Source organism: Uloborus diversus, chromosome 4 (assembly GCF_026930045.1).
Source record: "Uloborus diversus isolate 005 chromosome 4, Udiv.v.3.1, whole genome shotgun sequence".
Lineage (NCBI taxonomy): Eukaryota > Metazoa > Arthropoda > Arachnida > Araneae > Uloboridae > Uloborus > Uloborus diversus.
In genome coordinates, this window is record NC_072734.1 from 82041441 (window position 1) to 82064770 (window position 23330).

The window sequence follows — 23330 nt, forward strand, 5'->3', positions numbered from 1 at the left end:
AAGACTAAGTCAGAACTACAAGCACTATACCAACAGACCAGTTATCACATCCAGAGACTGCAGTTTTGTCCTTGCTATGGACTCATCAATCTAGAATAACAGAGTTGGAGGCAGATGTTATCTCACAGAAGCTGAGAATGCCAACGAACAGGTAGATAAAGCAAATTTATCTTACCAGTGAAGATTCCACATACATGGTGCGATGCAAATCATAAATTGAAGGCAAAGCTTGGCTTATAGTTAATTTTGGGTAGGGTGTGATTTTTATAGATTGCTTAACAAATTTTTTGACTTTTTTAAATTTGTAAATTGAGGTTTTAAACAAGTTATTTTTTGTTCTCTATAAAAAGTTTGGTACATGCATTTGCATACATGCGTGCACACATTATAAATATCACACAATGAAAATAGGTTAAAACTTTAACTGAAACATTTCGACTAATTGATATTATTGGTATAATTTTGTCCTGAGTATGCATTAGTTTTAGTGAGAAAAGTAGCATATAATACTTTGGTGCACAGCTATGTATCACGTTAAGTGAGAGTTAAATATGTGACTCAACATGTATACTTCTATTCATGTCAATTAACTTTCATACCGTTTATTGTTATTATTAAAACATTTAAGTTTTTTTTCTCTTTTTTTTGTTATTTTCATCAACTTTTATTAACGGCAATTTACATAATGTTCATACTTCTCTTTTTTGCAAAAAAAATTGTATTTAGGTCGACACAAAGACATACCTGATAAAGTGGATTTTGATTTCCACCATTCTTCTTGAGTGCCATCAATAAGTGGATGAAAGGTCGGACTCACTGGTTGGCTTCCTAAGTTCACTGAAAACATAAGTAAAAAAAAGGTAAAGATTACAATGATGCATAGTAAACATTTGTCATTCTAATTTTGAAAATATTATCTTCTCTTAAGTCACTTTACTTGAAAATACTTTTTTTTTATAAGATAGTAAAGAGACAAAAAATATGTAATGATATATTCAATACTCGAGCTTTGACTGTATTAAAATACATATTTGGAAATCAGTATTTAAGGAACAGAAAAGGAAAATAAAAGGTGTTGCTTAAATGTAATTATTTGGCTGACAATCTTCAATTTATGGAGAAAGATTCTTGGCTGAATATGACTGAACATATTAAATGTTAATATTTTTCCTGTGATATAACATTAAATTAGGTCATGATTTGCTTTAGAAGTATGTTATGATTCAGGAGAACAGTTAAAATACATCTGATTAAACATCAAAGCATAAAAATAACAAATTTTGTTTGCCTCTTAAGTTTTTAAAAGATTCTCAAGATATTTCTCAAACAATTGAGATGAAAATTCAACAAGTCAACAATTGAGATAATTTTGAGAAGCGTTTGCATTTTATTTCAGTTTCCTATGTTCTACTTTTATGATATAGAACAGGGGTTCCTAAAGTTTTTCAATTATTCATAGCACTATTTGAAGAATTAGAATTTTCTCATACACCCTTGTCTGTCTTTATATATATGACATATTGACATTGTCGATACTTCCTGCACTTTTTACCTTTTCTTGAGGTACTCAAGAATGTCGCGTGGCATCCACTTTAGAAACCCCTGATATTGAACATTAAAATTTGCACTTACATGGATCATGGAAAAAATATCTTCTTTCAACAGGCGTCATATTGATTAATACATCTATAGTAAAAAAAAGATTTGCTTTAAACATCTTAAGTACAAATTTTTTTGTGAGATATGATACAGAATTACAATACAACAGTTGAGCTTAGTTGCAGTGACAACTCTGTTATTATGTTAAAGAATTTCATTCCTCCACTTACCAGTAAACATTAATGCTGAAGGCATTGTCTTATAGAGGTATGGAAAGATACAATTCCTAGTCCAGTTTGAATTTCATTTGTTCAGGTGTAAGTCACAATTTAATGAGAACATAGAAATTAAGGGACAACACATACAAATGGGACCACATACTTACATAATCTACTTGGTGATTAAGATGAAGAATGTCTTAAAAAAGGGGTGGATCAATGCACTGTTCTGAGAAACTCAGTATAAAATGGCCAAGTAAATTAGAATGGAAGCAAACATGGAGACAAAGGGGAATAATAGAGTATGCAATATTACCACTTCAAGTACAAAGCATTGTCAAAATGAAGAAGATTAATAGATTCAAAATTAATTTCAATATGCATGTTTCATTTCAGCTAAAGCAGTGGTTGATGAAAGATCAAAAGATGAGTTACTTTTAAACAAATATTTTCTACCACGAATATTCAAGTGATTTACCTTTAAAAATATAGATAAATTCGGTACTCTTTATGAAGAATAAAACTTTCAAAATTAGACCAAACTTAGAAATAACTTGAAAAATTCAAAAGATAAAGGAAACAATTAATACAAATGAAGAAAAATATATTGAAATATTTCCAATAATAAACAATGACAAGTAGGCTATTATCTTATTTTCACACTTTGAGGAAACTAAAAATAATAGGCAATTTTTTTTTAATTGCTCAGCATATATAGAAAACAACACTAAATTCTAGTTGTGCACAAATTTAAAACCAAAAAACAAAAATTACTATTCAAGAAATAATTCATGTAAAAAATAACAGATAGATAAATTTAATAGCGCTATATAAAAACAGATAAGTTAGTTTCTTTTGTCCTGAAAACTCTACAGGTTAAGTATGTTTAAACTGTTTTCATTTCGAAGGAATCCTTTTGTACACATTCTTGAAGCACAATTTGAATCACAAATATCCAGTCCCGTAAAATACCTTATAATAGAATTTCACTGTGAACTTATGAATATTAAAAAAAATTCACTCACATTTAGAAAACATTTAAATCACAGAATTTATGCAATAATAAGTTTACTAAATGTTACTTTCATTATTTTTGAATTAAAAAAAAGTTATTTCAATTTTCTTCTTGATTTAGTCCAATCAACAGTGGTTCTTTAATAGGCTGTGAGCTAACACCTCAAGCCAGAGCTGAGTCAGACCTACAAGCATATATTAATTGGCTGATTATGATATCCAGATATTGCAGTTTCACTCTTACTGGGGATTAGCAGTCTGGAATAGCCATAGCAATAATTGAGCTAGAAATACGTGTCCTCTCATTGCAGTTGAGATTATTTTCACATTGTTAGCTGGAATTAATTTAGCCCACCAGCAAGATTCTGCAAGCTTGGTATGGCTCCTCTGGTAATGTGAAGGTAAAAGCTCCGGTAATAAACTCTAAGTTAGAGTCCCAAGAAGAGGCAAAGGCAGAACTGCAATCACATACTGATAGCCGGATTATGACATTTAGATACTGCAGTCTCGTCTCTGTTTTCAGATATATGCCTGTAATGGTTCTTTATTTGCACAATCAAAATGATTGTGCACCAACAATAGAATTCACGAGGAATGTCCAAAAAACAGTGAGTTGTATCAGATATTTTATAGTTTTTTTTTAAAACTAAGGTGTAATAAAAATATAAGTCATTAAAAAAATAATGAAAATCATAAATAGAAGATCTACAACTCTCACCTCTAACTGGGTTTTTACAATTTCACTAGTGAAGATCATTTTTTTTTAGTCAAACAATACAACACGTTTTAGAATGGATAATAATTGTGACGAAAATATAAGGGGAAAATTTATTATTAATGCACTTGACTTGTACTAGATCTTTTAAAATTTTAAGAGAAAATATTTCTATTCCGTTTTTCCTATGGGCAGTAAAAAAAAGTCAGTTTTTGTTATTACTATGATCAGTCTACAGTTAGGGCAAACCTAACCTGGTAGCATCGTAATGCTGTCATTAGGATATGTGTAGTCTTCACAAATTTGAAAGGTAAGTTTGTCCCAATTGGATTCAGTTCCTGTTGCTTAGTCCTCACTTTAGCATTTGTACATTTATTAAGCTCTTACTTGGACACATTACATTAGCTTTTGACACATTGATGAAAGTTTAGAACAAAGATGAACAGTTTGAAAGTAACATTTATTTTACCAGGTTCACTAGCTGCAGACGCTCTACTGCTATCACTATACTTCGCTCTTTGAGATTCTCTTTGCATTCCAGCTAAAATATAAACACATCAAATGCAGTGCAACTGGTTTAACTAAATTTTAGTTTGAAGAAAATAAAATAAGATTGAGCAACACATAAAATGTGAAAGAATTTTCACTACATACAACTAAGTTTACAGCTACAGTGAAATCTCACTGAGAGGCCACCCCTCCGTTCAGTAACATTTTGGCCATTCAGAGGGGTGGCCATTTTAAAGAGTTTTTGCTTCAGTGGCAATATAATTTCTATAATACATAATATAAGCAAGTCTAGCACATAAATGAAGTTTGAGATTTTTCTAAAGAGGAAATAGTACTTTAATTTAATTTATTGTTTACATATTTCAAAGAAAGGGTAAAATTTCAGACTTAAATTTTTACTATTTTCTGTAACAATTGTTTTCAAATTTGTTTTTCAATTCAAAATGTAAATCTCTAACAAATTTATTTGTGATCGCATCCGAACTTCCAATGACTTTATCTATTATTCAAAAACCAGAAAATCACTTCAGTTGAAAATTTAGCTTGCTGATGATAACAAAACGTATCAGAAAATATATTGATAGTCAAAGACCGAATTAGGGCCTGAAAGGCACAAAAAAATATTTATTCTAAAAACGTTAATAATGCAGACAGCGATCTTAATAGTTAATTTAAATCAATCTCAAAATAATTTTAGATCTGGTCTGAATTTAACTGCAGTGAATGTATATGCTCCGCGATTTAGTGACATCCTTGATTTAACCTTGATATCCGTGATAACTTTTTCCAGTCCCTTGACAATCGTTAAATCATGGTTATACTGTATATTTTTACGTCAATATTTGCTTTTACTTAATTTATTTAGAATTTTTCTCCGTAAAAATATTTATGAAAGCTGATCAATATTATTCGACTATCTGAGGAAAATTTGATTAGGCGGGTTTGGGATCCTTAACATTGCTCTATTGGGAAACTGTTATCTGTTACTTGATTAAGCAAGGCTAGTGACAGTACTACAAACTTAAGATTATAACTACAATCTTACGATCATTGAAGTATATTCAGAGATAAAGTCTATGCAGACATAAGAAATGCAAAACAATCTGTTATTTACTCAAGTAATGAAATGTTTTTACCTCCAAATTCTTGAGTTGACTGCCCAGGCTGAATAGCAGCATCAACAACAGAAACAACTGGAAAAGAAAAACATTTAAATAAGTTAATTTACCCTGATGTATTATGCTTGATAAACTACAAAAATAAAGTTTTGACTGCGCCAAGTAAACTCTCTCAGTACTGGACAAAAGAATTCCTTGCTTCTTAGTCTCGTGCATTGCGCACGTGCGTTAGGTTTTTTTTTCAATAAGAAATTTTCTTTTCAAAAGAAAAATTTCCCTTACAAAGAAAAATTTAATTAGTGCAATAACTCTGATCCTAAGTGCAACAGTATGAACAAAATATCTTTCCCAGAGGCCTCTACAGCTGATATTTTTAAAAATTGAATTAATAAGGAGTTAGGCCACATTTCATCACTCTAATGGTTTGTTTGGTGGGTCATAACCAGAGTTGCCTATCTCACAAAGTGAAAATCGGGAGTTTTCTGGAATAGAAAACATCAATTTTTAACTTTCCTATTGTAAGGTCTCAAAACATTTAATGTTCAATGAAGTTTTTCATTGAATGTTTTATTGAACTAAGTTATCCATAAGTTCAAGTCTTCTGCATTGAAAAAAAAAAAAAAAAGGTTCCTGGTAACATCGAAACATGCTATTTGCAACTTTTGTACATTAAGATTTATTTACGAATTTTGTACTTTAATAATGTTTTCACCACTTACAGATACAGAAGTTTTAAACAGTGTCCTATCCAGTGCCATGTCACTTGGAAGTCCTAAAGCGCTATTCTAAAATGTAGCAGCTAGTAAAGAAAAGGTTCCTAAAAATAACTTCTAAATAGGATTTTTTTTCTTTTAAATTCAATTGTTATGAAGTTTTATTAAAATGGAGTAATAACAGTTTTTGCTTCTTCTTTTATAAAATTAAGATTTTTTTTCCTTTTAAATTCAATTCTTATGAAGTTATATTAATATGGAGTAATAATAGTTTTCGCTTCTTTTATAAAATTAAGCTCCATCCAACATTGAAATGATGCAGATTGGTGCCTGTTTAAAAAATACAACAAATTCTTTCATTAAAATCTATGGATTTGTAAAAAGCTCATATGTGGTTGGAAAAGCCCCCCATTCTTTGAATTAGAACTTTTAACATAAACTAAAGATTTTCATGAAATTATGAAATAAAATATTTAAACTTAAAATGATAGCAAGAATAAAAACAAAAGAAGTTAATTACCTGTGCTTTGAGAAGATTCCATCTTTTCATGTTTTGAAACCAAAGGTTTATTTAATAACTCAATATCTACAGAAAATTGAACACTATTATTACAAATTATTAAAAAAACATAATAATAACAGAAGGAAAAAATCATACAGTGGTATAAACCAAAACAAAAACTAAATCTGAAAAATTCTTCAACTTGCCTTCATTTAAATTCTCCTCATTTTGGTTTGATGTGCTCGGATCATTTGCATTTTCATTTTGAGAAGCTAGAAGAATGAAAAATTATGAATATCTGAGATGAAGACTCAAAAACAAACACACAAAATAAAATAACAAAATGAGAAACCATTAATAAAATAAAGAATAAACATAACAATTTTCATAACTTACAAGGAATGGCATCTTGTGTTAATTTACTGCTTTTGTGAGATGGAGTAAAAGCTGAAATGTCTGTTGATGAAAAAAAAAAACATTTATAAATTATACAACTAAAATAGTAATGGGGGAAGAAATAATACAAGAGAAAATCAAAAACTAAGCTTTGGCATTGAGACAAATGTAAAGAGCGCCTCAAATTGATACATTTCACACTTCATCTAAGCAACATATTTAAAATCTTATTAGCATAAATTCATAGTTTTAATGCTTTCCAGCATGGGTCATTAAAATTTTAGAAACATAGGGAAAACACACTAAGAGTGGGTGTAATTGATTTTCTAGACATAGTTTTTACACTTTAAATTTTTTTTTCACAGTGGGTGGTGCCTCGAGTGGGGACACTGCTCACCTAGGGCAGAAAAAAATTGTGTTTATCCATTTAAAAAATGAAATCAAATCTTTTACAATGATGTAATTGTGCACATCAGGGAAAATGAAGAAACATGGTGAACTGTTTCAGAACAAATTAAAAAATTATGAAAATTCCCATTTTTGGGTTCAAAAACTGGGGAGATAATAGGACAAAATGCTAAAACTGCAGCAATTTTTGTGGTTTTAAAAAGAATAAATTTTTTAAATAAGTTTTTAATTGATGTCTTTTTTTGCGACCACTGAACCAGAAAGGGTTAAGCTAGAAATAAAACCACAGCAATAATGCATCCACTTCAAAATGCGTTAGAGCATTTTCCCTTTTGTCAGAAGGCAAGCGTTTGATTATGCAACAAATTTGGAATTAAGTAAAACATTGAGCATTAACATGGTGCATGTTGACAAAATAATATAAAATAAAAAAGTTATATAAACACATTTTTTGTAAGTTTTATAGGTGAATTTTGACAACACTACTCAGTGCCCATGTGTTGTAGTAAAAGCGGTTCTTAAAGTTAATCTTTTTTTTTTCACTTAAGAAATAAATTGTTATGTCTACAATCTTATTTTTTTATTGAAATTTAGTTTACATAGGAAGAGTTTAGACCAACAAAGAAACTTTAAACTGTTTTAATTGTCTTGTAACAATTGTTTTTATACTAAGTTTTATACTAATGTAACATCAGTCACAAAATTGTATAAAAATTTGCATTGCTTAAACAAAAACAAACCCAAGTTTATAAAAAGTCATATTCTCTTCATTTATGATGATATCTTTAATATTATTCACATAAATAGTTAGAAATAGTTGAATTTAATTATTTAAAACTTATTTAAAATATGTAACATCAGTCACATTTCTCTTTTTGTTAATAAACCTCAAACAAATTGCACAAATGGCATTGACTGCAGCAGAAAGGCAAAAAAAAGAGGCGAGATAAATTAAGAAATAAAGGAAAACATGAACATTAGAAAAAGTAAAATAAAGCTGAAGCTAAAAAGCGCAGATAATAATAAGTAAAATAATTTTATAAAACCTAGCATAATTACCCAAGTTAGTTCAGAATAAAATAAAAAAGAGAAATTAGGTGCAGAAATAGAACAAGTAGAACAAAATTAAAATATTGAAGTCCCAGGCTTAAATCAGCAACTACATTATCACTCCTTAAAACAATAAAACCTTGGTAGAGTATGCTAGACAATCAAAGCACTCTTCGTTATATCTTCACCAAAAAAAAAAAAAAAATCCAGCATGAAATTTGACAAACAGATACTCCTATAGTTCTTGCATTACATTTGAATAAAAGTGCTACATCATCGATACAGAAATATTTCCAAATGTCACACAGCTCCATGCAAATTTCAGAGCTATCGCCATCCGACTTACAGTAAAGTACACTACTGGCCATTAAAATTGCTACACCAGGAAGAAATGCAGATAACAAAATGATATTTATTGGACACATATATTATGTTGGAAATAACAAATGATTAAATTTTCAAGAAATTTGGGTCAATAGATTCTGAGAACTTAGTACCTAGAACTACCACCTCTGGCAGCAATAACAGCGCTTATACGAAAGGGCATTGAGTCATAAAGAGATTGGAGGACATGTACGGGGACAGACATCCATGCAGCTTCAATACGATGCCACAGTTCATCGACCGTAAAGGCTGGGGTTTGCTTACGAGCCAGTTATTCAGCAACCACAGACGCTTTCTATTGGTAAGAGATCTGGGGAACGTGCTGGCCAGGGCATCAGTTGAACATTTTCTGTATCAAGGAAAGTCGGCACAATACCAGCCACATGCGGTCGTGCATTATCCTGCTGAAACGCAGAGTTTCACAGGGCTCGAATAAAGGGTAGTTCCACGGGTTGTAACACATCAGAAATGTAACGCCTACTGTCCATAGTGCCGTCTATGCAAACAAGAGGTGACCGAGATGTGTATCCAATGGCACCCCATACCATCACGCCAGGCGATGGGCCATTATGACGATGGTGAATGCACGCTGCCATTGTGCGTTCTCCACGATGCCGCCAAACACGAATGCGACAATCATGATGTTGTAAGTAGAACCTGAATTCATCAGAAAAACGACGTCTCACCATTAGTACACCCAGGTTCGTCGCTGATCACACCATTGAAGGCGCTCCTGTCTGTGATACAGCGTCAATGGTAGCCGCAGCCATGGTCTCCGAGCTGACAGTCTATGCTGCTGTAAACGTCACCGAACTGTTCGTGCAGACACTTGCTGTCTTACAAATGACCCCATTTCTTGACTCAGAATTCACGATGTGGTTGTACGATCCATTAAAGCCATGCGGATAACATGCCTATCCTCTCGGCTGCTAGTGATTACTGGCCGTTGAGCACCGGCACAGCGATCTGTATTACCATCCTGAATCCCTCGAATCCATGTTCTGCTAACTGTCATTGGATTTCGACCGACGCGAGCAGCAATACTGCGATAGGATAAACAGCAATCCCGTTGGGCTACAATGCGACCTCTATCAAAGGCAGAAACGTGCTGGTACGCATTTCTACTTCTTACACGAGGCACCACAATAATTTTCCACCACGCAGCAGCGTTAAAATTGAATTTGCACGTGATAAATTGGCCGTATAATATCTTCATTTAAACACATTGTAGGTGTCGCTGCGGGCGCCTGCGTTGTCTGAATGCGCTGAAAAACTAATCATTTGCATATCACATCATCTTCTTCCTGTCGTTTAAATTTCATGTTCTTATCATGTCGCTTTCTTGGTGTAGCATTTTTAATGGCCAGTAGTGTATAAAGAGTTATATTTAAGTAATGCTTTTTTTTTTTTTAATTCAGAAGCTGTAGCAGATGTTTAGCACCCCCCCCCCCCATTTTTTTTACAGTAAAGAAGGGAATCACTTCCTGCAGAAATTGTTCCAAAATTGTTGACTGCAAATGGAGAACAGGTTCTTGAAGAATATGACACACAATTGTATCACAAGAAGTTAGATGCATTGAAATTGAAAATTTAGTAACTGTCAAGATTCAAGCAGTAAAACATTGGAAATAGCCTGTCAATGTGGATGAAATTTAATATTTACATGAGAAAGGAATAAAATATTTAGCGAACTAGATGTAGTAAATAAAAGAGGACTTTTTATTTTATGAAATACATCAAAAATATAACTTTTAAAATTTTATAAATGTACTTTTCTTACAATTTAAATAAATTTTACAATTTTAAACAAAACATATGCTAATTTTATTTTCAAGGAGAAATAATTTATAATTGCGTAATGTAACGTCAGTCACAAAATCTTTGTACCATCAGTGTTAAATAATTTTTACACTTCCAGTTTTTTAGTTTTTTCAATAAAACAAAATGTTTTCATTAAGTTTAAAATCTCTATTAGATTTCAGTTATTAGTTTGAAGAGAATTTCAAAATATATGTCGTTTTTTTCAATATCTCTTCTGCGTAACATCAGTCACATTTTTTCCCCCTTAATTTCATACAAAAAAAAAAAAAATCCTCAAATCTGAAACTAAGTACGGGGCCAGTGATGTACTATATCATGATATTTTAGATAAATTTCAGAAGAAACGAAATTTAATTTCAAGACAGTGCTGAATTTATAAGTTAAAAATTGAGAGAAATTGTAACGTCCGTCACTGTGGACAGACCCAGTAGATATTGTTGCCTCAGAGCAACAGTAAGACATCTTATCCCAGAAAGAACAGTAAGATATCCTACTGTAGCTCTGAGGCGGCGATATATTTTAGAATGTGGAGAATAACATCAGCCAATGATGCATATTGGCATACATATAATCCAAAGCCATGGATATGATATTGCTTAATATTTCACATGAAAACCAACATAATAAAAATGTAATACTTATACTAAAAAATATGATCCAAGTTTTACTAAATATGTTTTATATTGTGGTCCATTGACAAAGTTATAAGATATTTTAAACTGAAAATGAATGTTAAAAAAATCACAGCACAATTACAGGAACTAAAATTATGCACAACATCTGGCTTCAAAATAAGCTATAAGTACAAACGTCTCAGCATATAAAAGCTGAATACAGACTTGCCAACCTAACAAACTAAAATATCTAGAGAAAAACTTATGAAATCTACTGTGCATTGCATAAAAAAACCCCTATACAATAGGGTATATAAAAATGAAAACAAAAATCTAATGACAATTTCTCCCTGTCTTTAAAGTTTTTAACCTTTTAGACAAATTTATATTTTTAAAAATATTCATTGATTTAAGATAAATTGCGCTAAAAATTGATTGTTATTTTTAAAAGTGATATTAGCTAAAATCAACTTTGATGCAACTGGTTTGAAACTTTCCGGCATCTAGGCAAAGTGATAAGTTTGTGAGTTCTCTACTACAGAATATGAAATATAGAAAAGGTTAAAAATAATGACAAACACAAAAGTATTGATGCTCAAAAGGTAGAATAACAAATTATACAAAAACAGACCAATTTTACAGAAGCACATGGAAGCAGATTTTGATTATAATGTAAAAAAATCATAACAACTTACCACAGTTTAGGAAAATACTATTGTTTTCACTAAGTAAATCATCTGTTTGCTTTGAAAATTCTGAATCAGATATAATTTTCCCCAGCCGTCTGGAAAAAAAAAAAAGATGTATTTTCTTCCCAAAGATTTAAATTTATTTTACCAAGACTCACCAAAAAAAAAAAAAAAAAACTTTGCAGCTGAATAGATAAATTAAAACAAAATTAATAAGCTGAAAGTTCAAAAGTTAACTTTTAAAGTATGTAATACAAATTGAAAACATTAAAGAACTTTTATAAACACATGCAAACAAAATAACCATTACCAGCAGATTTAATATTTAAAAAAAAAAAAACAATCATAAGTCATCATCACAATTCATAATACTTCCATTTAAAAACAATAATAGTGAATGTTAGTTTACACAAAGATCCGCAATAGTACAAAAATCCAACTTTAAAAATATGACTTCTTGAATGGTTTTTATGAACGAAACACTCAGAGATGCATCCGGGGGGGGGGGGGGGGGGGGGAGTCATGACTAGGCCTGGGTGATATACTGATATATGGTCATATATAGATGTATATTTACTACTGCAAAAGCAATATTCAATATTTCAATCCAGCCGATATATTGCTGGACTGGACTTAACATTGAACTAATTGAAATAATGACTTAAAAATGCATAATTATTCATAATTCTGTAAGCTTAAATGAGTGTATCAAACCGTCCAACTCTTCCAGATTTCTCCAAAGTTTTAAGGATTTTCATCTCTTTTCCCATTTTTACGAGTAAAATCTTCATGTATTTTCATGTTTTGCAGAAAAGAAAAGATTGCACCTAGCCAATTTTTGCACTGACAAGACATTTGTGGAATGCAACACCGCATTAAAGATAGGGTTGGTGTAGGAGAATTCACTCAGTGGAAGAGCCAGCAGATTAATATGCCACGAAGTGGAATCCAAGAAAGCTTCGCTTGGATTATGTGAGTAAAACTGATCTGCAAAATACTGATATAATATTGCAGGGCCGGATACAAGGGGGGGAGGGGGGTTCTTAGGGTTCAACCCCCCCCCTGAAAAGTTTGGTTTAACATTTGAATGTTCGTCTATATTTAAAAATTTGAAAAAAATATTGTTCCAAAACTCAAATGTCTTTCATATGTACATTCATTGCATAAAACACTCTCATAATAGAAAACCCGACGACTTGAACATTAGCACAAATAGCACAAAGTTCCGCATGAAAGTTTTTAAACCCTCCCCGAAATTATTTTCTGGTTACGGCCCTGTAATATTGGTATTTTGCTAGCTTGGAAAATAGGTGAAGTTTCCACTGAAGGAAAACTGCTGCATCATCTTTCATTATAATATCGAAAGAAAGAAATGTTAGCTTGGCTGGCCATTTGTACTTGCTGATGGAAAATCGTTATCGTTCAATATGATATCAAAACTAGAGGAGGAAACCATTTTCTGTTCAAAATCCGATCTTTTACAAGGCGGAATTGGGAAGTAAGTTTCCTCAGTTGAGACTGTAATCAGAGCTGTGTATGAAAGTCAAAAATTCGAATAAGACATAACTTTATTTTCCACATATGTACCAAGGACATTTAGACATTTGCCATACCACTTGATAAGCTTCAAAAGGTCTTTCAAGAAAACTCAAGAGATTTGCATACAGAAGAGGGTTTAATGACTTGTTTGACTTCAGCACTGCTTTCAAAGTGTTTTCCTCCGAAGAAAAAATGCTCATTAATAGGATCATTTAGCAAGAGGAGTAAAACTTAGTACAAGGGCCATCCGAAAAGTAGTACCTGTTTGTGAAATAAAGACACAGAAGTAAATATTAACAAATGTAAACATTTTTATTGAAAAGAGCATACCTTAAACTATTTCTCCACATAATCTTCAAGCAAATTAAAGCATTTGTCATAACGTGAGACTTTTTGTATTCCAGCATCATATTCCTCCGCTGCCAGCCGATTGAAATACGTAGTCACGTCTTCTAAGTTCTTCATCGCTGTCAAACCGTTTTCCCGCCAAAAACTCTTTAAGTTTTGTAAAGAGAGGAAAACCTGAAGGGGCCAAGTCCGGGTTATATGGTGGATGGTCGAATATTTCCCAATTGAATTGCTGCAGAAATTGTTGTGTTATCCCAGCTGCATGAGGCCTGGCATTGTCATGGAGGAGAATGACGGCATCAGACAATAGACAAGGCCGAACGTTTCTTGCATTGAGAAATTTTATCATAGCCCTCACTTCACAACTGACGGCGTTCTCAATTTTTTTTTTTAACATTATGAATGGTCACAGAAACAACACAGTCAATGCTAGCGTCGCGGAACTTGCAACAGAGAAGGCAGACAAGCCACTGAAGCGGTCTGACCTTGACCGGCGGCTTCTGGCATCGTCAGCGCCTCATGCAACGGAAACGGGTACTACTTTCGGGATGGCCCTTGTATGTTCATTCCAGGACTATACTGAATAGTATAAAACCATTTCCAGCTTTCCACCAATAACTTCCGAATTCAAATCCCCAACCACTGAGCTATAGAGTCTGCAGTCCGCTAAAATATTCATTAGAGTAAAGGACAGCAGACACTAAAAAATCCTATAAAAAAAGACAACTCTCTGAAAAATCCCACTGAAAACAAATGAATTTATCCAACAAAAACTCTTATCTAACAAAGAATTTGCTGTGTACTCCAGTGCAACATGTAAGAATAACATTTGCAGGGGGGGGGGGAATAATAAAATGCAAAAAGAACTATTATTTTCAGAAAAATAGATGTTGACTAATGAAAAAAGGTAAATATCATTATAATGTTTGAAAAAAAAAAAAGTCTAATTACCAATGTGGATAGATGTAAACTAAATTTGTTCAAATTAACTTAGAAACGTTTGCAGCAACAAACTAATTTCATGTGGGGCAAAAAAAAAAAAAAAAAAAAAAAAAAAGAAAAAAAAAAAGACGAATAGTGTGAAAGAAAAATTAGGAATAACTTGCTTGTTTTGTTCCCAGGGTTCTTACTCTATTTGGATCGAAAAATTCCATGACTTTTCCAAGACTTTTTCATGACTTCAATGAAAATTTTCATGACTTCGTTACACGAAGAGAATAGCACTATTTAATCTCAAACTTGGTAATATTTGGAAATGAGCATTAGCAAAAGGTCTATATGAATGCCACAGCCTCATTGAAGCACTTACTCGTAATGGAAAAAATGTAAGTGCACACCTAAAAAACGAAACTATTCTTATTTATCTTCATCATATAAATTTAAGTAAAGTAAAAATGCAGTGAAGCGAATATAATGATGCTTAAATGTCTGATATATTTTTTAAAAAACAGGCAGAATGATATAGAATGGGACAAAGGTTGAATGAGTCATCACTAAGTTTCAATAAATTTGCTTCAAAAGTTGTTTTTTAGTGCAACAATGCCTTAAATCATCCACGTAACTTGACAGTATTTTGGTTCTTTAAAGTGAAACAACATAGTTTAGTTCTTTATGTTTCTAAACCAGATCTTTTTTGAAAAAACCATTTAGTAATGAATCTTCTTATTCAAAAGTATATTTGTTTTGTTTACAAATTTGCATATTTTCAATTGCATATAAATTAATAGGTTCAGAAATTCCAGAACACGTTTAATTCCCGACATCGAACGTAGCAGTGGGTCGCATGGATTAGTTTTGCTTGCCGTATGTTGGGCACTACTGTTTTAAAGCATTAGAATTCCTCCTTTTCTGTATTCTATTGCCTGACTTAAGATCTTTATTTTCTAAAACATTCAACAAATTAAGATAAACTCTGATAAATTTAATAATAAAGTCCTTACGAGTGATGCAATCGAACTCGCATGCAACTGAATTGTTTTTTTTTTTTTTTTGAGTGGGTGTGGCAAAACTAAGAACGTGAAATTTTGCTGCTACAAAATATGAAACATAAGAAGTGTTGAAAATAACAGAAAATTCAAAATAAGGGATGTCCAGGCAGTAAAATCACATCGCAAAAAATGGCAAACGGCTGCGACACAAGTGGATGCAATGAGATTTCAAAATTCAGATTTGATTTTTGAATCATTCAATTTTCCACTTTTAATAGCTCTTATATGCTATACTGTTAAATCACTCAAGATTTCTAATGCTCCTTTAGCTATTGTTCCTTTCTCTTTGTCCAAGACATTTTTCCATGACTTGAAATAAATTTCCATGACTTTCAATGAAAATTTCAATTTTCCATGACTTTTCCAGGTCTGAAATTCTGTTATTTTTTTCCCATGACTTTCCAGGATTTCCATGACCCGTACGAACCCTGTGTTCCAGAGAGTAAGAAGTCATGCTCACAAGAAAAGGGCAACGTTTTTGGAAAATAATACATCACAAAAGGAAAAAATAATCTATTGGTATTGAAAGAAAGTGGATATAACAATTAATTGAACCTACTCTTTTAAATTCACTAATTTCTCATCTTCATCATCAAGGACACTAATTCCTCGTCTACCTTTATTCCCAGCATGTAAGCAAAGCTTGCACTCGTCTGGATTATCTTTAGGACTGTATAAATGAGCATCAAGAACTTCAATATATTGGCCAGGCTAACATGACAAAACATCAAAATTTGAAACAGAGAAAACTATATTTTACAACATATAATGCTATTACAGTAAAAGTTCATTAGAAAATCAATTCATTTAGTCTGTGAAAATTGCAATAAAAGTGGATTTCTTGTAAAAGGATTTTTTTTTCAGTAATAAATTCAAATGGCAAGTGAAGAATCCAGTTTTTGGTACATTTGCATAAAATATCGGTAAAAATATTTCACTTTCTTTTCCCAGAAAATAAATAAATTAATTAAAAAAAAAAAAAAAGATGAGAGGTAGATGAATTTTCAACTCTATAGAAATTATTTGTTAAGGACAGATCAATGAAATTTTTTCAGGATTTTCTAGACAAAAGAACTCAAAAGTGTACATTGAGAAATTGGCGTAACAGTATTCATTTTCTAGCAAACATTTTTTCTTTTTACTTTAGGATCTCCTTATGCTTGCACTGGGGCCTACTTCCAAAACCTCAAAGGACACAGAAAAACACCAGCATAATGTATCATTTTAAAAGGGAGGATTAAAATAATAATAAAAATATTTTTTTTTAAATGTTTACTAGTTTAACTGTTGAAATATGATCTAATTTAATCTTTTTTATCTCATAACAGAACTTGGTTAGGCAAATTAAACTTTTTAAGGAATATCCTCTGAAACCACATATAATGAAAATTTGAATAGCATAAAACTCTCGATTATCAGTGGAATAGGGTGGGACAGTAACCTTGGATAAGCAAATTCGCGAATAATTCACAAATTAAGGTGGAAAAGATGCTAGTGTATGCAAATAGTGCCTAAAAAAGATCAATAACAGTAGCATACATTTAGGCTCCAGCTAAACTGGTAACAGCATACATAAAAACTGAAAAAAGATTGTAAGCAATTTGTGCAAGCAAATTAACTGCAACAGATCAAGCTTGTAAGCATCGTAGATCAGCAAGTAGGGCCTGTCTAAAAGTCAGTAAGTAGTGAAGATGCAAAGCAGTAAGTAGTACTAATTTAACAAGAAGTTCCGTCTAGAACTATACGAGCCTACTTTCCCATATACCCATACTACTTTCTAGTACCTGACCAATATTTTCAAAAATAGCTAAAATCGCAAATTGTATCAAACATATTTTTTAAATATTTTAAGCTAATTTCTAGGAATAAAATATTCCTTACTCATCTAAAAAAAATTAAATGCATAAAAAAAAAATAAATAAATTAGCAGCACCTTTTAAACAAAGAAGCTAATATACTTTTTCCATTAAAAAAAATTCTTTAACAGCTTTCAAAACAAAAAAAAATAATAATTAAAATTAATAAGCTCATTAAAATAAATACATCATATCAAAAAAAAAATGTTTCTTTTTCAAAAAATTTTTTTTTAATGAACTAATGCACTTACGAAAATAAACAAAAACAATAAAATGTCAACTTAAAGAAATACTTTTCATTGTCAAAAAAAAAAAAAAAAAATCGTCTACGCATATCTTTATGTAGAAACATAAATGACTTTGAGTTTATTCGCCGAAAACTGAATATCTAAATTAAAACTTTAGCGTGAAAATAAAAACAAATCATATCAACAATAATTATTTCACAGTTAACACCATAGCTTTAGTTGGATAGCACATAGTTGGAGTCAATCTCATTTAGGGATAAAGGAGTTGGAGATGAATATCTAAGAATCGGAGTCAGTCATTTGTCCTCCGTGCATAATTTTTTGCCAAAGCTATGAAGTCAGAGTCAAAGTCTGGGAGTCGGAGTCCGATTAATTCTCGGGCACAGGAGTCGGAGTCTGGAGTTTGGCGTCAAGAGCTATTTCCAACAAAATTTGTTTGAAATAAATCCGTCTTCAAGTATGGAATCTACATTTACGTTCAGTTTCCCCATAGGAGCTAATGTTAAGGGATTTGAACTGTTCAAAATTGAACGGAAAACTGTTCAAATCAAAAAGATATTTTATATACAAGTTTTTCATCAAAAGCTTTTTCTTACAAAGTTTGTTTGAAGCAAATTTGCCTCACAGTTCGGAATTGCCTTGAATTTCCCCAAAGGCGCTAATGTTAAGTTTTTTTGAACAGTTCAAAATTGAACAAAAAATAGTTCAATCAAAAAGTGAAATATGGGAATGAGGTGTCCTCGCCGAGCTCTTTTGAACAAAAAAAAGTTTGTTCGAATCGGACTATTCATTCAAAAGTTATTAGGGGGGAGGACAGACAGACAGACCGACAGGCATTTTATTTAATTATTTTATTTATTTTTGACTTTTTTTTTGTTTTTTGCAATATTTTAAAGATGCATTAAGCCTTTTTTCATGCTTTTTTCTTCTTTTTCTGACTTTTACTGGGAAAGTAGGCTAAAAACCAGGTCTTAACTAGTCAGGTTTTGTTGACCTTAAAAAGGTTTAATGTCATTGGAAGGGAGGAAGAAAACAATAGGAATGTCTAAAAATAAATTTTGCTCTTGTTAGCTTAAAATGTGTGCATTTATCTACTTTCAGTTAATCATCGCTAGATTTTTTTTTTGAATGCGTGAAAGGTCGTGAATAATCCGCCTAGCGGATAAGTCACTGATCGATAATTAGGAGTTTACTATAATTATTTAAAATTCCAACAACCTTTTGTAACCTTGCTGTTTACAAAAGTCATAGAATTTTAAGCAGAAAGCAATATGCAACTTAATTTAGTTATGATTAAATGATAACTTTTGCAATTATTCTGAAAAGCACAAATTACCATTTTAGACAAACAAAATAATTAACTCACTTGTAACTCGGCAGCTATTCCAATATAATTACCATAAACTGACAAAATAACATAATAATTTCTTGCAATGTTGAAAAGTCTCTGATCGAGTTTTTCTTCTCGAAACCCAAAATGAGACCCAGGAAATCTATCAAAAGTAAATAGGTTAAGTATGCTTGCATGCAATGTGATATGGATTCTTTTATTTTTGTATGAAAAAAAATTAATGGAATAAATTTTAAATTGTAAGAACTTTAAATTGTACAATTAAACTTTTAAGTACTAAAATTAAAAAAGTGTACTACCTAAAAAAATAGATAAGAACTTACAAATTAGTTTTTGTTCCATCCCATATTTTCAAGATTACAGCATCTGTAGTTTTAGCAATATATACTCCTATCACCTAAACACAATTCAAAACAGCAGATTAAAATTGAATAAATTTTTTTGAATTAACAAAGATATAATAGCAAGGCTTAGTTATATAAAAACATAAAGAGCATCTGTGCACAACTAAAATCTACATCAACAATCTTGTAATAGCTTCTTTACTAAATAGCTGTGGTCTGGCTTAGTAACTTAACCCCAATGATGTTCCCATCAATTTTTCTGAGGGTATACTCCCAATAATCCATCATGCACAATATGTGTATGCGATCATATACATAATATGAAAATTTTTGAAGCTTGAGGGTATAAGCTATATGTCTAAAAAATGTTTAAGAGTACACAGCGTATATAGAGCATACTCTATGGGAACATCACTGCTTAACCCCCACCCGTGTCCCAACAAAAAAAAAGCTTTTTGTTTGCCTAAATTAACCATGGTCAATGTGAACTTCATAATAATATGAATATGTTTGAATCGGGTACTCTGGGGCAAAAGGGGTAACTATTGCAGAAGATAGTGTTTGCCTCTAGAAAAAAAAAAAAAAAAAAGGTAAGGAGCACAGCTGGGACAAGGGCTATGAAAAACTAGAAATTATAGACATTTTAGGATCACTATAGCTGATTTTCTTGCGTTTTGAAATTATTACAAGCATTTAAAAATATAAAAGAGTTTAATTGTTTCAAAGCATGACACTTTATTTTTCAATTTTAGTTGATAAATATTAATCAATACTGCACATAAATTCCAAACTAAAGGAAAAAATATGTTTAATATGAGTAATGAGTTAAATCTATTATTTTCTAGAAAAAGAAATTTTGGACTTGAATTTCATTTTTTCAACATAAGCAAAAGGGAAAAAAAAAAAAAAACTACTAAAAGATTTGTATTAAATAACAAATCAAAAATAAGCCAAAAGAATAACAGAAGACTAAATAAAGCTTACTTGGCATATGATATTCACAAAATCATCCTTATTTATTTCACTGATAAGCTTTGGGTCGCTTTGCTTTTGATTCCATTCAAACAATTCTTTGACCTAAAAATAGTATTTTTTTTTACGAAAAAAAATAAAAAAAATAATTAAAAACTTTCTATTTAAAAGTAATGTATGAAATATGTCTTACCCTTTCTTCATCGTGAGGTGTAAATGTAAATGATTTTGCAACAGTTTTTGGTTTAGTACCATTATTGCTTTTACTAAATACTAAAATAAACTTGGAAGATAAACATTTCCCTTTCAATTTTCCTCGGAATTTGTAGACCTAGAAAATGAGAAATATAAATTACTAAGCAGTAAGTTACCGCTTTTAAGACATGGCTAAGGATAATTGCATACAAATTTATTGTTTAACAGTAAGAAGTTCTGATTTAGAAATATTTGATGGTTTATTTCAAAGAAAAATGTAATGTTGGCATTGTAACACCCAAAATCCAATCAAGCCAAAGTGATGCCTAGGTCCTGGTAAAAGTTGGCACTACCCTTGCTAGAAAACCCATACATTTTCAGTGTAGCAGTTTAGTATTAAAAACCCTCCAAACAGTTATACCTAGATATTGTACACTAATCTTACCATAACATCTTGATACTATTTTTGTTAGCATATCATGACTCTTCATGCACACTGATAGGGACACAAAGACTTATTTTTAATATTCACAGCCAGTAGCGTAACTAGGGGTTGGCAGGAGTGGCTCTCGCCAGGGGCGCAGCAGCCAGAGGGCGGAATTTAAACTGATTGAAAACAATTTTTTTTGACGTTTTTTTTTTTTTTGGATTATAGAATTTGAAAAACATTTAAAAAAAAAAAAAACACGTAGGAAAAAGAGCTAGAGGGTAAATATATACATATATATATATACGTATATACATACATAACATCTACTGAGAAGGAACATTGGGCATCATAGAAGATAATTCTTTAAAAGAAAATAAGAAAAAAAAAATCATTGCTGCTTCCTATTTGGCGAATCAATTAATCAAAATGTTCCAAAAAGAAATATCTATCTGTATACATTTTTTTCACCAGAGGTCACAATGCTCTCCGGTGACTTCCCATGTGGGCAACCCTGGGAGGGCGCAATTTCTTTAGTTCGCCAGGGGAGCTAGACCCCATCGTTATGCTACTGTTCACAGCACTATTCAGTCAATGTATTCTTGTGTTAAGAGGTTCCTATGTACACGATTCAATCATGTTTTGAAATAAGTTTATGACCATAGGTGCACTTAATAGAGAAAATAATCCAAGAGGACAGTTTTAATGATATCTGAAGTGGTCTTTTTTGGAAACCTCCAAGTGGTTATTTAAAAGTGGGAATAGCAATGCCTGTACTGTCAGTTGATTTGAAAAAAAAAAAACCTTATGAGCTTTTTGACAGAAGACCCAGTAAAAGCAAAACATTTAGTATGTTCTCATTAGAACCCTTTTTAAGAAGGGTTACAAAAGACATCATGTTAATTTCTGAGACTGAAAAGCTTGTTTTTCAGAGGAAGAATTTTATGAAGAGCTCATATTAAAATGAAAAACAACATGGAAGGTTCATTTTTTAAATAAAATATATTAAAAGTTCATTTTTTGTTAACATACTTTGTGGAAAGTCAATTTGCTTGACAAAATACTTCATGCCAAGTCCCTTGATGAACTTAAAAATCTCTCAATACTCACACAAAATGAAATCAGCTGTAATGCAAACCCACATTATTGACAAGAAGCAAATTACAGTGCATACAAAATCTAATTAATATCAAAGTCACTTCACAGCAAACCATGACACTATTAAATGTAAAGGTTATAAAAAAGAAGAAAAAACTTCAAATTGTTACATGTACGAAGTAATTAGTTTCATACTTGCATACGATGAACCCGAATGATATCACCCGGATAAACATCAGGAAAATTTTCATCTTTGGCAGCGAACACAGAACAAGTAAAGCCTACTTCAGTTTCATCAGTTAAACAAAGGTCTAAAATTTGGGATTTTTTACCTAAGAAGTAAAGAAAACAATACAGTATGGTGGTCAGCCGGCCATTTTTATTGAGAAGTCTTTTTAAATTAAACATCCAACTGAATAAATTACGATACGTATTTGGGAAAACAAAACTCAATCATGTTTTGATAAAAATGAGATTTAAAATAAAAAAGACAAAATGACATATGAGAAATAAATATAAATCAAGATATACCATGGGTAACTTTCAAATCGCATTTGTCCACAATTCCATAGATATTAAATGACTCTTTCTCTTCTGATTCATGTAAATTGGTAAGATTTGTGTACTCATAATGATTAGATAGGATGACCTGAAAAATTATACAAATCATTAATGTTTTAGAATCAAAATTTCACACATTATGCTAAATTATGCTTAAAATTAAAATGTAAAAAGAATTTTAAGACATAAAAGTTTACTTTTTGGGTGAAAATCAATGTCATAGTTTAACACAAATAGCAATAAAAATATGTGATGCTTTTACAGGTTAGTAAGGAATTATTTAATCAATACAAATAGTTGTGCTCTTTGAAATTTAGAGTGATAAAATGGTAGAACTGTGGCATTTTATTAAATTAAAGTCAAGGTTCAAGGTGGAGAATTTGGTCAAATGAATTTATTAAGTGTTCGTGAAATTTTTAGGCTCTATGTTTTTCTTTATTATTTTTGGACGTTTTGATTGTTACATTCAATGTATTACAACTATTTGTATTTATTTCCTACTTGTTTATTGTTCAATTCTTAAAACCATTTCCTGGCTTGCGGTTAGTGTAGTTTATTGGCACACATGATTGGCTTTTGTTTGATCCGGGGTTTGTATAAAATGCTTTCGTTCTATCATTTCTTCAATTTTCACATTTATGGCACACCAAAC

At 31.3% G+C, this 23330-nt stretch overlaps 1 protein-coding gene across 1 annotated transcript in view; it reads right to left on the bottom strand.

Annotated features, from left to right (window-relative positions):
- Positions 1–23330, bottom strand: part of LOC129220666 (uncharacterized) — a 39745-nt gene that overhangs the window by 13331 nt on the left and 3084 nt on the right. The window contains exons 2-16 of the mRNA XM_054855095.1: positions 22649–22766; positions 22313–22449; positions 20591–20728; positions 20410–20502; positions 19405–19478; positions 19097–19223; positions 16186–16337; positions 11758–11846; positions 9513–9701; positions 6596–6661; positions 6408–6473; positions 5193–5249; positions 4016–4087; positions 1633–1686; positions 745–837 (exon numbers count right to left, since the gene is read on the bottom strand). Coding sequence (XP_054711070.1) covers positions 745–837; positions 1633–1686; positions 4016–4087; positions 5193–5249; positions 6408–6473; positions 6596–6661; positions 9513–9701; positions 11758–11846; positions 16186–16337; positions 19097–19223; positions 19405–19478; positions 20410–20502; positions 20591–20728; positions 22313–22449; positions 22649–22766 — 1525 coding nt within the window. The remainder of the gene's footprint in view (positions 1–744; positions 838–1632; positions 1687–4015; positions 4088–5192; positions 5250–6407; positions 6474–6595; positions 6662–9512; positions 9702–11757; positions 11847–16185; positions 16338–19096; positions 19224–19404; positions 19479–20409; positions 20503–20590; positions 20729–22312; positions 22450–22648; positions 22767–23330) is intronic.